The sequence below is a fragment of the Microcaecilia unicolor genome, chromosome 3 (genome assembly GCF_901765095.1).
Source record: "Microcaecilia unicolor chromosome 3, aMicUni1.1, whole genome shotgun sequence".
NCBI classification, from domain to species: domain Eukaryota; kingdom Metazoa; phylum Chordata; class Amphibia; order Gymnophiona; family Siphonopidae; genus Microcaecilia; species Microcaecilia unicolor.
The window spans coordinates 376,179,875-376,195,158 of record NC_044033.1 but is presented as its reverse complement, the minus strand read 5'-3'; the positions used below and the strand labels follow the sequence as shown (position 1 = coordinate 376,195,158).

Sequence of the window (15,284 nt, the reverse complement as noted above, 5' to 3'; positions counted from 1 at the left end):
GGAGCTGATCCTTCCTGCTTCTTGGAGGTGTCCTCTTTGCCCAATCGCCCTCCCTTCTGTAGGTGGCTTGTTATTCTCGCAGCTTCGGGGGTGGGGAGGGGGTGGTACCCAAGCTAGGAGCACCTTCAAAGAAGGCCCTTTGAAGTAGGCTTTAACATTCACTAGGTGGTCAGTGTTAGGCCTATGCATGCAAGTGTAGACCTGGAGGTCCAGGTCTTATTATTTTGCTCTTGCTTTTCTGGCAGAGCAAGGTATTTTGGATTAATTCTTGGTTTGCTCCTGCTGTTGTGGCGGGGCAATGAATGTTGACTAATTCTTGTTTAATGACTTATGGCTCAGGTAACAGGTTATAACTACCAGAAAATGAAACTGTGGTCTTGTATTTTACCAATATATGTTTTGTTAAACTGAAGAACATGATATGGTCAAATTACCGTGTGAATTATTCTCAGGTACAGGAGATGTCTTTCATCCCCTGTTATAATGTAAGTTAGACACAGGCCATGGAACTCTTATGTGTGAACATTTACAACTATCATTGAGCTGGTGTAACTGTTCACACCTGACTTTAGGTGAGTCAATGCCAACGTATACTACTATTCCATTACCAATTACAAAAAAATTCCAACACTGTAAACATTCAATGGTTTGTTGAAAATATTCAATATCACAACTACACTCAATCTCGTAAATGCTAGTCACTTATTCATCTTATTTAACAAAAACATTTTTTTAAAGAAAGCTTTTAGGACCAGACAGTCAGTGGTGGCTGGTCACCCTAACTATTTCACATAAGATAAATAAGAGAATAGCATTTACGAGATTGAGTGTAATTGTGATATTGAATATTTTTGTTGAAATACTGAATGTTTACAGCATTGGGATTTTTTTTTTTGTAATTGGTTCTTGATTCCCCCACTGATGAGTGTTTTTGTGGGACCTTTAAATAACTTCTATTACAGCATCTTGGCATACAAGTGCCGCTGAAGAATTGGCATTCAGCGCTCAGCATCTGAGCGCCTACCTTGAGGCACTAATTTATAGATTTACCCCCTGTGGGCCAGATGTTATAACAGGACACCAATGTGAAGACTTCAGACAGGCAGTTATTTGAAGCCTATGTTATAAAGGCAACATAGGTGCCCTTATAAATAGTCATCTGAAACCAGTCCTAATTGTGTGAAAATGCCAATGCAAAGACTTCTGATGATGTAAATGTGTGCATGTACTCAAAGAGGATCATTGTGTAATAGATCACCTAGGATTAGAGGGTAAGAGGATACCTAAGACATATAAACGCTCGTGAGTCTTTACAAAACACTAAGGTCATAGAGGCAGAAATTGCACCTTGATTGAAGGTGTGGATATGCGTGCTTGCTTGGGAGCAAGCATAAATGTGAATTCATAAATTACATGCTGTAACGTGAATTATTTGAAACATGTTTTTATTCACAAAATGCAAAAAATCCACAATTCAAACACCAAGGGCCTCATTTAGAAGCATCCCATGGGTACAGAGCAACATCTGTATGTGTAAATTGGCATTCACACGTCAATACTATTTTAGAAATGGGTTATTTGCATGTGGTGAGCCACACCATATTTAGGGGTCCTTTTACTAAGGTGCGTTAACAGATTTATCGTACGCTAAATAAGACACCCATAGGAATATAATGGGTGTTTTATCATTGGTTCTTGATTCCCCCGCTGATGAGTGTTTTTGTAAAGGATTAAAATACAAACTAACATATGCGGCCAGCTTTTCCTACATGGGTACGCAGTTATGGAATGCACTTCCAACTCACCTGAAAACGATCAATGAATTAACTAACTTCCGCAAATCTCTGAAAACTTATCTCTTTAACAAGGCCTACCATGAGAACCCATAACTAACTATAACACAACACCTAGCCACCTTTATTCAGAATGTATCTTTCTATAACTGTTTGATCAGATCTTGTTTTCCTTGACTTCTTTGTAACACCAATTGTGTTCTTTACCCTGGTATGGCGATGCCATTACAGGTCTTTGTAAGCCACATTGAGCCTGCAAATAGGTGGGAAAATGTGGGATACAAGTGCAATAAATAAATAAATTTAACACACACTAATCAGCGTATGCTTAATCCATTAGCGCACCTTAGTAAAAGGACTCCTTAGTTTGCCAGGAAGCATAATAAAGGCATGGAAAAGGAATGGTTTGGGTAAGTCTACAATATTGATGTATATGGATTTCCCATTTCACAAGGGGAATCCACATTGAGAAAATGAATTCTAGACCGGCATTTACACCTGCACCAGGCACAATTAAATGCCTGCTTGAAGGACCAAGTATAAAGACTGAGGTCAGCCCTGATTCCCCCTACCATCCAAGAGCATCAGATGTCCCTCATAAACCTCACTTGGCATCTGATCCCCCTACATCAGGAATCCCTTCCCCTCCAATCTCCCCTTGCATTCAGACTCCCTAACTCCCCGCAGCATGATGAACCCCTCAGATGGCCCTTCCCAAGACTCCCCCCTCAATCCCAGCCTTACCTGGGTCCTTGCTGTGTAGTGGAAATATGAATGATTCCCAGTTGCTCTATTCCTTTTGTTTCAGTTCCAGAATGGCACCCATGACCTCTAATGGTAATTGTTTTTAATTTTTTTTTCAAGTATATATTCATTTTTACAAGAAAATATTTCACTTGTCCAGTAATCAGGATTAATACAAAGAAAAATTGTCCCCCTACTAGGAAAAACCAATACAGGTAATACATTATAGAAATCCTCTTGTAGTTCCCAATTAACAAGATCCATCAGATATCAAAAAGAGAAGATCATTAAGGCAAATATTCAGACAGAAAGGCCTAGCAATACAAACTCACATATTTATGCCCGACTTCCATTCTAGGATCTAAATAGGAGGTACACTATCAAGCTACAGGGAAAACTTATTATCCAGAAATTGTTTAAGATGAACATGGTTATATATACAGTGCATCTTTTTTAGCAAAAAAAGGTGCCGGTAATCAAATGCTAGGCCACCCTTCAAGGGTGGGGTGATCACTGAGGGATCCACCCCACAATAGCCAGGCCCCCTGCAACCAGTCACAGAACCTATGACAAGGCAGAATTGTTTGTAGAGCCTGAGCTCTTTCATTAAAACTTGGGGTCCTTGGGTCAATTTTAGCAGACAATGGAAAAGGTGCCGGTACTCAGTACCCCCACAAAAAAGCCCTGTATATATATATATATATATATATATATATATATATATATATATATATATATATATATATATATATATAGCATTCTGAATCCTTACTAAATATTTAACAGGAAAACAGAGAAATATTCCCCACCATTTTGAAGAATGTGAGGGTGAAGTTCTACAAAGGACTCCTTCCTTCATTGAGTTTCTTTACCAACATCACAAAACACTACAACTTTTGACCCTTACAAGGAACCTGTCTATAAGTTTTTATCTGATTCGAACACAAAAGATACCAGAAGTGTTGCTGAAGTATCTTATCATATCTTCAGACGTTTCCAACAACTCAGGCTGTCAGGAGATACCAGCATTGAAGTACACGCCAAATGGTTTGACAATCTGTCTCTTTTTAAAAGGTGGGTAATAGATCTTATTTATTGGAAGCAAGGTCTTACTAGATAATTTCAAAACTTCCTGTATATATGTCTTTAAAAGTTCTCTCACTGAAAGCATCTGGGACTTAGGAAAACTTAAAAATCTAAGATTACAGGCCCTCATAGAGTCCTCCACTAGTTCCATTTTATATTGAATGTCCACTAAGAGTTTCAGCAAATTCATTTGACTTGCCTTTAAATCTCTGCTAGTTTATTGAGTTCTTGATTTTCCCCAGCAGTTGTTTCCATTTTAGATACCCGATTTTTCCACTGTATCAATTCTGTTACTCACAGTTCTTTTAAGCTTGGTAATCGCCTCCCATTTTGATGCCAGAGTGATTTCAGAAGGTGTTTCCAGTGCAGAAGACAGCAACACTTCTGTGGTTCTGGACGGGAATGAGCTCGCTGTCTCTACTCCTACACCAGTACTTCCCCCGTGTGGAAGGGCAACTCCAGACCCCATCGGGTTTCTACTCATATTCATCAGAAAGCATCGCCACTGCTTGTGTTCCACCACTCCCGCAGGGGGAGCTGCACACCAACGGTTGTGGAAGTATTCGGGCTGGCAGGCTGAGCGACATACTCTCCTCAAGCCCTGTTTTCTCTCTCAGCACAGATGGGGCAGCGAGGACACTTCGAGCACTCTCTTGGCAAACCATTCCATAATGCATCAAAGATGTCTGTGCCAAAGATGAAGCATTAGGCAAGACAGGTCTTACTTTTCCTCTCCTCTTCAGCATTCCCGGTAACCAAAAGGAAGAGATATCCAAGAGAGAAAACTCAAATAATCAGCTCAGAGTCACGTAGCTTTGGCCATCTTAAATCCCTTTAATGGTAATTTTGTGGCACTAGGGTCAGGCTGTCAGATAAGGGAATAATTTTCTAATAAGGTGCCTAGGTTTAGAGGGAAAGAAGTTACCTATTTTGGGCCTATTTTATAAAGACACTAGTAAAAAAGGCCCATTTCTGACACAAATGAAACGGGTGCTAGCAAGGTTTTCCTCGGAGTGTGTATGTTTGGGAGAGTGTATGTGAGAGTGACTGTGTGAGAGTCAGAGTGAAAGTGTAAGTGTGTGTGTGTGAGAGAGAGAGAGTGAGTCTGGGTGTGAGTGTGTTTGTGAGAGTGTGTGTGTGAGAATGAGAGTGTGTGCAAGTGTGTATGTGAGACACAGTGTGAGAGAGTGTGTGTGTGTGTGTGTGTGTGTGCGAGAGAGAGAGTGTGTGTGAGACACAGATTCTCTGTGAGAGTGAGTGTATGAGACCAAGCGAGTGTGTGAGTGACTGTGTGGCACATAGAGAGTGAATGTGATACATTGTGAGACAGAGTGTGTGAGAGTGAGAGTCAGAAAGACATTGTATATGAGAGAGAGAGTGTGAGCCTTGCCCTCCCAATCCATGCCCATCCATGCTCCTCTGTCACCTGCCCCCTCCATTCATCCCTATACAGCAATTCCCCTCTCTGAGCCCTGCCCTGCAATCCATATCCATCCATGCCCATCTGTCCCCTCCATTCATCCCTATCCAGCAATTCCCCTCTCTCCCTGAGCCCTGCCCTCCCAATCCATGCCCATCCATGCTCCTGTCCCCTGCCCCCTCCATTCATCCTTATCCAGCAATTCCCCTCTCTCCGAGCCCTGCTCTGCAATCCATATCCATCCATGCCCATCTGTCCCCTCCATTCATCCCTATCCAGCAATTCTCCTCTCTCCCTGAGCCCTGCCCTCCCAATCCATGGCCATCCATGCTCCTCTGTCCCCTGCCCCCTCCATTCATCCCTTTCCAGCAATTCCCCTCTCTCCCTGAGCCCTGCCATCCCAATCCATGCCCATCCATGCTCCTCTGTCCCCTGCCCCCTCCATTCATCCTTTTCCAGCAATTCCCCTCTCTCCCTTCCATGACCCCCCCTCGCATCCATGCTCTTCTGTCTCCCATGTCCCAGCCTGTCCCGCCCTCTTCTCCCCCCCCTTCGCATCCTTGCTGTCGTTTCTCCTCTGCCCTCCCGCTCCCATTGTTCAACTGCCCACCCTCTTCTCTTCCCCCAACATCCCTTTTTTTTTTTTTTTTTTTAATTTACCTCCGTGGCGGCGGTTCCAGCAGCGCAGCGTCAGGGAAGGAGGCGGCGCTCCCGACGTCTAGCCTTCCCTTCGCTGTGTTCCGCCTTCTTCTGACGTCATCCTTGATGTCAGAAGAAGGCGGAACACAGCGAAGGGAAGGCTAGAGACGTCGGGAGCGCCGCCTCCTTCCCTGACGCTGCGCTTTGTTTGTTTTTTTTTTCCGCCCTCGACGTCATGACGTTTGCCCTGGACGTCATGACGTTTTACGCGAGGGCGGGGCAGAGACGGCTGGCAGCCTGGCTGGCTTCACACCACGAATCCACGAACCCTTCAGGGAGTGTTTGAGTGACTTCAGAACGTTGTCTTCAGAACGTTCACGGTGCGTTTTATTATATTAGATATGAAACCCAGTTTTATATAAAATTGGAGATGGGAATTGAGATATCCAGCTCAGGACATTCCCTTTCCACCCCCTTCTCCACCTCATTCTACAAAGGCTGCCAAACACAAAGCCTCTCCTAAAATGTGTACTCTATACCCAACATGTATTTGGGAGCAGCTTTTTGAAATGTCTGCTCTCATTCTCCAGCCACACCTCAATCCTGTCGCAGCAATCTCTCCCCCCCCCCCCCCACACACATACAGTGATCATTTAATCCCCCAAATCCCCCAAAGTATCATACATCTGACCCCCTCCACAAAGCATCTAGCCCTCCCATAAAGCATCCAATCCCTCACCATATCTCCCCCAACCAAGCTCCCAACATCATTTCCTCCATGATACCTCTCATAAAGGTCCCCCTAGTTTAGAGGTCTCCTGAGTAACAATACTCCCTCTGTAGACATCCAACAACCCCACAACCCAATCTCTTCCCCAGCAACAAAACATCACACATGATTGCCCCTTCCCCCACCCTGAGCCCTTTATTTCGGCTCTTGCTGAGGTCCCATGGGCCCTAGTATCTAGTCAGAGCAGAAATAATGCCCAGTTTCTCTTTCTCTTTTGTGTCCCAGGTTCAAAATAGCACCTGCAACCCCTAGAGGCAATCTCATAGTAATATTACTAGTGGTCAGGCTCCATTGTGCTCTTCTTTGGTAGTCTGACCCCTAGCGGTTGTACCATGAGATTGCTTCTACAGATTGCACACATCATTTTGAAGCTGGTATACAGAAAATCAGGAACACCAGCCATCACTTTTGCTTCCACTAAACACAAGGGCCCCCGAGACCCCAGTAACAGTCAGGATAGGAAGATCGGGGGGGGGGGGGGGTGTCAGTCTGCCTGAAAGGCTATCAGGGAGGATTTTTTTGTTGCCAGGGAAGGGATCCATGGTAGGGAGTCTGCTGGGGTAAGGGACTACAGAGGGGGATTGTTGGCTGTGTCTGACCAGGAGGGTATCTGTACTAAGGGGGTTCCTCTCAACTGTACTGGGAGGTTCCTTTCAACTGGGTGTCATGAGAGTGGAAATGATGTTGGAGGGGATCATTTGAAGGAAATGATGTTAGGGGAGGGGGGATTGGCTAGAGGAGCTGGCCTTAGACTTTAGACCTGCCCCACCCAGCAAACCTTTATGTGAGCCTCAGAGCAGGTGTATGCCAGTGTCTAGATGTTTCTAGCATATGTTTCTAGCATAGTCCCCTTGTAAAAAGGGGACTACACGTCTGTATTTTCAGCCTACCCAAACCAGTCCTTTTCCATGACCACACCCCTTACTATCTAAACATGGTGTGGGACAACATGCATAGGCAACAGCTGTGTGGGTGCTGTGGGAGCCTAAATACCCCCAATAAATCTGTAGATCTGGGGCAGAAAGCTCCATGCTGCCAAGGAGGTTTTATGACAGGACATGGCATGCTGTTAAAAAGTTGAAGCCGTCTCCTCCGTGCAGCCACCATATTGGTAAACCCTAAACAAACTATCAGCTGCATCCTTAAATCATTCCTTCTGCTCTTCTGGAGAAGTGCAAGTAAAAAGGTTGCTGATATTTTGCTGAATTGATGGACTTACTAAGATAAACTGTTTGAACTGCTTGGGGTGGGGGTGGGGGAATTGGGTGAAGCCTTACCAAAGACTTAAGGGCTATGGTTCCAGGCTGCTGCCCCGGAAGCTTATAAACTGTTGGGCAGAATTGCTCATTGGGAACATTATTAGGGGAACTATGCTGCATAACCAGAGCCAACCCCGATGAGTGGTAAAACCAGACATATGGTAACCCTACCCTTAGACGATAGCACACACTTACTGACAGCAGATATGACTGCAGTAAGCTCAACTTCCCCTACAATTCAGGAAATAATTTTGAAAACGGATCTAAAATAGTTATAAAAGGTGAACTTACACCATGGGAAGCTCCACAGTATCAACTGGCACAGTTTCTTCAAAATCTCTAAAAGAAAGAGAAATATTATTCATTGAACAGGGCAAAATGTCCAAGCCACTCTAATTAAAAGCGTATGCTGAGTTCATGCACAAACTGATCATGTGTGAGGAGTGCCAATGTTGGCGGCAAGATGGGAGGCAGTCGACTTCTTCCTACTGAGGTAGCAGTGGGGCAGTTCCAGCAGTGGATCTCATCCAATACCACATTACTTTATCCTAAATTAATAAACAAATGATTTTCTGTACCTTTGTTATCTGGCCATTTACTTTTTCCAATTGTGTTTGTCCCATTCTATTGTTTCTGCTTTCCTTCATCTTTTCTAAACTCTCTTGCCAGGGCTTCCTGTCTGTTTGTCATTTTCTCCCCCCTGTTTCTTTCAGTTTTCTTCAATTTATTTTTCTGCCTCTGTCCAGATTTAATTCATTCTTACTATCCAGTCTTTAATTTCCCTCTTTTTACTTCATCTACCTATGGCTTTTCATCTTTCCTTCACCCTTGTTCTCCCCTATGCCTCTTCCTCTTATTCTCCAGTCTGTCACTAACTTTATCCTCTCCTCCTTTCCATCCAGCATCTCCCCTCTTTCTCTCCCTACCCTTCCATCCAGCATCTTCCCTATTTCTTTCCCTATCCTTCCAGTGTCTCCCCTTTTTCTCTCTGCATCCTTTCATCCAGTGTCTCCTCTCTTTCTCTCACTATTCTTCCATCCAGTGTCTTCCCTCTTTCTTTCTTTCTTTCTTTCTTTTCTCCCTACCCTTCCATCCAGCGTATTCTCTCTTTCTTTCCCCATTCTTCCACCCAACATCTACCCTCTCTCCAGAACCTTCCATCCAGTGTCTCCTTTTCTCTCCTCTTCCTTCCATCCAGTACCTCTCTCTCTCTATACTTTTCCATTTAGCATTTACTCTCTCTCTCTCCATCCTTCCAGTGCCTCCCCTCTTTCTCTCTGCATCCTTCCATACAATGTCTCCCCTCTTTCTCTCCCCATCCTTCTAGTGTCTCCCCCTTTCTCTCTGCATCCTTCCATCCAGCATCTTTTCTCTTTCTCTCCCTACCTTTCCATCCAGTGTATTCCTTCTTTCTCTCCCTACCCATCCATCCAGTGCCTTCCCTCTTTCTCTCCCCATCCTTCCAGTGTCTTTCTTCTGCATCCTTTCATCCAGCATCTCCCCTCTTTCTGTACCCATCCTTCCAGCATCTTCCCTCTTTCTCTCCCCTCTTCTATCCAGCACTTTTCCTCTTTCTCTCTTCATTATTCCAGTCTTGGTCTCCCCCTTTCTCCCCATCCACCTACCCAGCATCTTTTCTCACTCCATCCCTTTACCATCCACTGTGTCCCCTCTTACTCTCCCCATCTTGTTTCCACTCATCATCACTCTTTCTCTCTTTCCCTCTTTCTCTATCCCTCCAGTATCCACAATTTTCTATCTATCATTTTTCCTTCCCTCCCATCATTTAACATCTCCTGCCTCTCTCCCTACGCACCCCCTTCCCTTCTGTTCTCATTCCCCTTGGTATCTTCTGTTTCCTGTCACCACTGCAGCTTCTTCCGATGAGCAGCAGTGGTGGCAAAACAACAGAAAGCAACCTTCAGTCACATGCTGTCAGCTCTGCTAGTCCTCTGCCCCGGAACAGGAAGTTGACAACAGTGGGGGCAGAGGACCAGCAGAGCCAACAGCGCATGCCTGAAGGCTGCTTTCTGTTGTTTTGCCACTGCTGCTGCTTATGGGGAGAAGCAGCAGTGGCAGTGCGGTGGTGTCAGTCTGTTTCAGCACCAGTGGGAGAATTTCCCGCTTTGGTGGGAGTGTGGGAGATGATCCGCCAAAGCGGGAGTCTCCCACTCAATGCGGGAGACTTGGCAGGTCTGTGACTAGGCAGGGCTATTGAATATCAGCTCTGACCAGCCAACAAAAAAGTGCACAGGTCAGTGGTGGTACAGGTGGCAGCGTTGGGGAGGAGTGGATATTCAAGGCATTTAACTGGGCAGTGCCTCTGACTATCGGCTCTGACAACCCATCAAAAAAGTGGGCAGGTTAGGGGTGGTATAGGGGGCGGCGACATTAGGGAGGAGCTGACAGTTAAGCAGGTACTGATGATATTCAGTGCTGGCACCCACATCTAAGTGGGTGAATTTAGGACAGCTCCAAAAGCTGTCCTAAATTCATAAGCTTAGCTATGCGGGCCCTGGCTGAATATTATCCTGGACCTGCATAAGGAAATAAAAATCCAGATACCCAATTCTCCCCCCTCCCCCCTTCAGTCCTGCGACTCTGATCGCCCCTCCCCTCTCCTTCTTCTAATCACGTAATCTCACCCTGCCCCCCTGCTACATGCAAGCTAGGTCCCCTGGGCCTACCTACAAATCTATTATGGTCCAGCGAGGGTGGTGGGGCAGGAGTGAAGCCCACTCACTGCTATCCCTAGAGGCTGCCTTTCCAAAATGTCTGCCACCACCTCTAGTGGCAGCCTCACGGTACTTCAGTTGAATATTGGCCCAGGTATTTTTAAACAATGTCCATGTCTGATTTAGGGCCAGATGCACTAAACTTAACGAGCCCTTAACAAGCCATTAACAAGCAAGTAGTAAACCCTGGCATGCACTAAACACTTTTTTCCGATGATGGTAGCAGCTAACGAAAACAGAATGCAGATGAGCAAATCGTGTAGAAACCCTATTGTAATGAGATGCACTAACCTTTTCTGATTGCCTTAACGCTGGAAAATCTAACGAGAGGTCTGTACCTCTCGTTGGGGCTGCACGGGATTGTAAAAATTATTAAATGTAAAAAAAAAAAAAAAAATCGGGGGAGGGGGGGCAAAAACGGCCAAGAGCGTCCTTTATGGAAGTTCTTCACTATATTAAAAAAAAAAAAAAATCAAACAGGCTCCGATGCTGTTTTGATAAATGTTCAATAAAGACTTCATACAACTTAAAAAAGTGGAAAAAAATCCAAGTGCTCATTTTTTTTAAACAAAACTATTAATGGGATTTGAACCCACCACCTCCGGTGCTCTAACCACTCAGCTACAACTCTACTTGCTTGGATGTCCGTCCCTTACTTCCAGGTCTCTCAGCTGAGAGAAGCACGGCCAAAAAGGACATTTTTATTATTGCGGGGGGGGGGAGGGGGGGGAGGCCACCCAAAATGTACGTTGTTTTTTTTTAACTGAAGCTTTAGTTTAAAAAATCAAACAGGCTCTGATGCTGCAGGCTCTTTTTTGGACAACATTCAACCCCGGAATAATAAAAACTTCTTTTTTGGCCGTGCTTCACTTAGCTGAGAGACGTGGAAATCTCTGAGCCAATCACAGTGCGTTTAGCTGAGCTAAACACGCTGTGATTGGCTCAGAAACTTCGACTGGCCACAAACATATCTTCACAAAAACACTTTTTAAAGAATACTCTTATCTTACTTTTTTTTAAAATGGAATAAATCTTATTTAAACTGTATTTCAATCACAATTAAATACTCATCTTCAAGATGATAGTTCCTGTGTTGGCTGGGGGTTTATAAAATCAGATAATGTGGTGCTACAGCGCTGCAAACACATCAGGGGCGTAGCCACGGGCGGGCCCGGGTGGGCCTGGGCCCACCCAAGTTCGAGTCAGGCCCGCCCAGCAGCAAAGTTCCTGAGTGATGGCGATTCCAGTCGCAGTGATTCCCACACGCTGCCTGCCAGTGCCGGCTGCCGCTCAATCTCCTCGCGCTACTAAGCGCTAACCCGGAAGTCTCTCCTCTGCAGGAGAGACTTCCGGGTTAGCGCTTAGTAGCGAGAGAAGATTGTTGAGCGGCAGCCGGCAGGCAGCGTGTGGGAATCGCTGCGACTGGAATCACCATCAGGAACTTTGCTGCTGGGCGGGCCTGCAAGGAGGGTGAGATGCTGCACGGGGGGGGGGGGGGGGGGGGGGGGGGGGGAGGGAAGACGGGGGGACACAGCAGCTGCACAGGGGGAAGGGAAGATGGAAAGAAAGATGCTGCACAGGGGGGAGGGAAGATGGAAAGATGAGGCTTGGTTGGTGGGTGAGGGAGATGCAGCAAAGGGGTGGAGGGGTGAGGAAGGGAGAAGTCTTGGCTGTGTATGAGGTGGAGGGGAGGGACACATGCTGCATACAGAGGGGATAGGTGGGGAGGGGGAGAAATGGTAGGCATAGGAGTGGAGAGGAGGGAGAAATGGTGAGTATAGTGGAGGGAGGGAGGGAGGGCGGAGCAGAGAAAATTTTGTGCCCACCCACTTTGGGCTCAGGCCCACCCAAAACTGGCTGTCTGGCTACGCCACTGAAACACATATGCCTGCCATTTGATATGGTGTAAGTGTTCACAGCTACACATCTGCGTTTGAGTGTCACCTTAGTCCCATTTTCTATAACAGCATGCCCCTATAGAATGTCCCTATAGAATATCGCTTGGCGCTATTATTTCTGGTGCACATTTTATGGCACCCCACTGGGCTCCCTTTACAGAATTGCCTCCATAGTATTTAGCATCTGGAAAGGCAGGTTAGAATAGTTACCTTTTTTCGCTGGATTAGACACGGGATTGAAAAATCTTGCATTTCAGGTGGGAGTTTATTCACAAGATAGGATGCAAGAATGGCAAAGGGATGTTGAGGAGCATGTAGGACTGAGTGTGAAGGGAAAGAAGAACAGTGAAACAGTAACTGAGAGCCAAAAGATCAGACGGGACCAAACTATGAATCTATTTAAAGGTGAAAATAAAATCTTGAACAGTGATGGAACCTGACATTGGAAGGAAACCAAGTAAGGAGTAACATGAGAATAAGCCTGTTCATAGCGGAATCTGAAGCACTCTGAAGAAGCTAAGGAGGGAAGAGAAACTAGGAAAGGAGCTAGAATACTATAATCAGTCAAATCTGAATAATAGGATGGGAACCACTTGGAAACACCAGATGAACCTAGGGCGATATCAAATATTTTCTTTGTCTCTTTATCCATTTACAATGGTTTTAGTAATCCAGATGGGAGTTAGAAAACCGCATTAGCTGTCCGTTTTAGATATGAAGCAGGACTCACTCTTTACTCATGGTGATACAGGTCACATCTCCAAGAGCTGTGCATGTAGCTGTTCTGCAGATGTTGCTGTAGCAGAAAACATGAAAAAGGAAAAAGAGGTACAAATTAGGTAAATATCCAAACTCTTCCTATAGATGTATTCTTTGCATGTCTCACTCAGTTTAACAGTAGAATTTAGCAAATGCCTGCTTCTGTATTGTCCCTATCCCTGTTATAATAATGCTATTTTGATATCTAACCCCATCTTATCATCTACTGACCATATAGGTATTTTTTTTTTAATTATAGACTGCCAAACACACACATTTTGGACAGACAAGTCAATACCCATCCAGAATTTACCTTTTCCATAAAAGAAAGGGGCATTCCCAGGCAGTGCCTAAATTTGCTATCTGGATAAATTTTTCCATTTAAAGGGAGCACATAAACACCTGCTCTGTCTGCAAGTAGATAAATTATCTGTTTAAGTTTAGAACCATATTAGTTATCGTTTATTAAAAACTGATAACAAGGCAGTATACAATCCACAAAAAAATCAATAGAAAAAAATGGAAAGGAATTCTAATTCATGACAGGAAAGAGAAGGGGAAAACAATGCTTTTTGCTTCTGAAATATTGGGAATCCTGATGGGGCTATGCAAAAGCCCAATATACATTATGATGGGACATACTTCTTAGATTACAGATAGGCACTTAACTAACTAACTTATTTACTTACGTATGTATTAACAGAGATGTGTATTCCCTACATAAAGTGGGAATATACATGTAGATTTTTGCTCTGGACAAGCCATGTCCAAAATCTGCCCAAGCCCTGCCCCCTTGAAATATCTACATCTTATGGATCTCCGTGTGTAAATAGCAGCTTTCTGAAATCACCATTTACATATGTATGTGATCTGCATATGGAAATTACATTATTTACAGGTGGAGATGCCTTTCAAATAAAGATCTATGAATCTTTATAAGTTACAACAGGCCTCAACAAATTTTCATTAAATCTGGGGCCCTTTTACTAAGGCGCGTAGTCGCCTACGCGTGTCCAATGCAGGTCAGTTTGGAATTATCACCCAGCTACCGCGTGGCCCTTGCAGTAATTTCATTTTTGACGCGCATCTGCTATGCACCCTGGAAAATATTTTTATTTTCTGGCGCACGGGCGGTAACCGGCATTCTACGCACGTAGACCATTACCTCCCAGTTATGGCGTGGGAGCTTATCAATAGGTCAATGGCTGGCAGTAAGGTCTCAGACACAAAATGGACACGTGGCAATTTTTATTTTGCTGCATGTCCATTTTCGGCAAAAAAAATTTTTAAAGGCATTTTTTTTGCAGGCACGCTGAAAAATAATTCTGCTTGTGCCCAAAACACACATCTACACTAGTGCTGCCCATTTTTCGGTGCGTCTTAGTAAAAGGGCCCCTCTAGGAGCCAGCATCTAAGACCTTTCTCGCTTCTCCTTTCCAACCCTTCCAACTAGAGAATGACGGGGACCCATGGTAAGCACGAGGATGAGGATGGGGACAGAGCCCACGGGGATGAGGCAGGGAGAGAGCCTGAGGGGACGGGGACAGATCTCGCAGGAGCGGGACGGGGACAAACTTTGTCCCCGTGTCATTCTCTACTTTGAAGACTGTTAATAAATTGGACAGTTATTTATGTTCGAGTGATGCAGGCGATGATGTTTTCATTTTTGGAAAAACAAGCAAAAGTGCCTGCCACAACTGGCAAAATTTGCATGGGGGATCCTGTACATTCCTGCTACCAGCACATCTTTTGAGAAGACATTTTCTATTGCAGCAAGGACTGTGAAAGACAGGAGAGCTAGACTGAATCCTGAGATTGTTGATCCACAGATTATTCATCCACAGATTAAAAAATCATAACAGTGCTTCATAGGGCGCATTTTTCCCCACTAGGGCATACAGAAAAGGGTTGTATTTTGTACCCCTAGACATTTTAACAGGGTGGATTAGAGTTCCTTACAGTAGTAGAAGTCAGCTATTGTTGGGGTTGGAAGGGTAGAGGATGGTGGTGGTGGTGGTGGTTGGGGGGTTAATTATAGCTACTCGTTGATATTATTTTTCTCTTTATACTTTAATAAAAAGATTTAAATATAAAATCATAAGTGTTCGAGGCTTCTTCAGATGAGGACAGAGCCCGCAGGGATAGGGACAGAATCTGTGGG

General features: G+C 44.7%; 1 protein-coding gene across 1 annotated transcript in view; it reads right to left on the bottom strand.

Moving 5' to 3' along the window:
• LOC115465137 (cGMP-dependent protein kinase 1-like) overlaps nt 1-15,284 on the bottom strand; it is a 128,884-nt gene that overhangs the window by 46,702 nt on the left and 66,898 nt on the right. Inside the window, exons 10-11 of the mRNA XM_030195537.1 lie at nt 13,095-13,160; nt 8,023-8,070 (exon numbers count right to left, since the gene is read on the bottom strand). Of these exons, the coding sequence (XP_030051397.1) occupies nt 8,023-8,070; nt 13,095-13,160 (114 nt within the window). The remainder of the gene's footprint in view (nt 1-8,022; nt 8,071-13,094; nt 13,161-15,284) is intronic.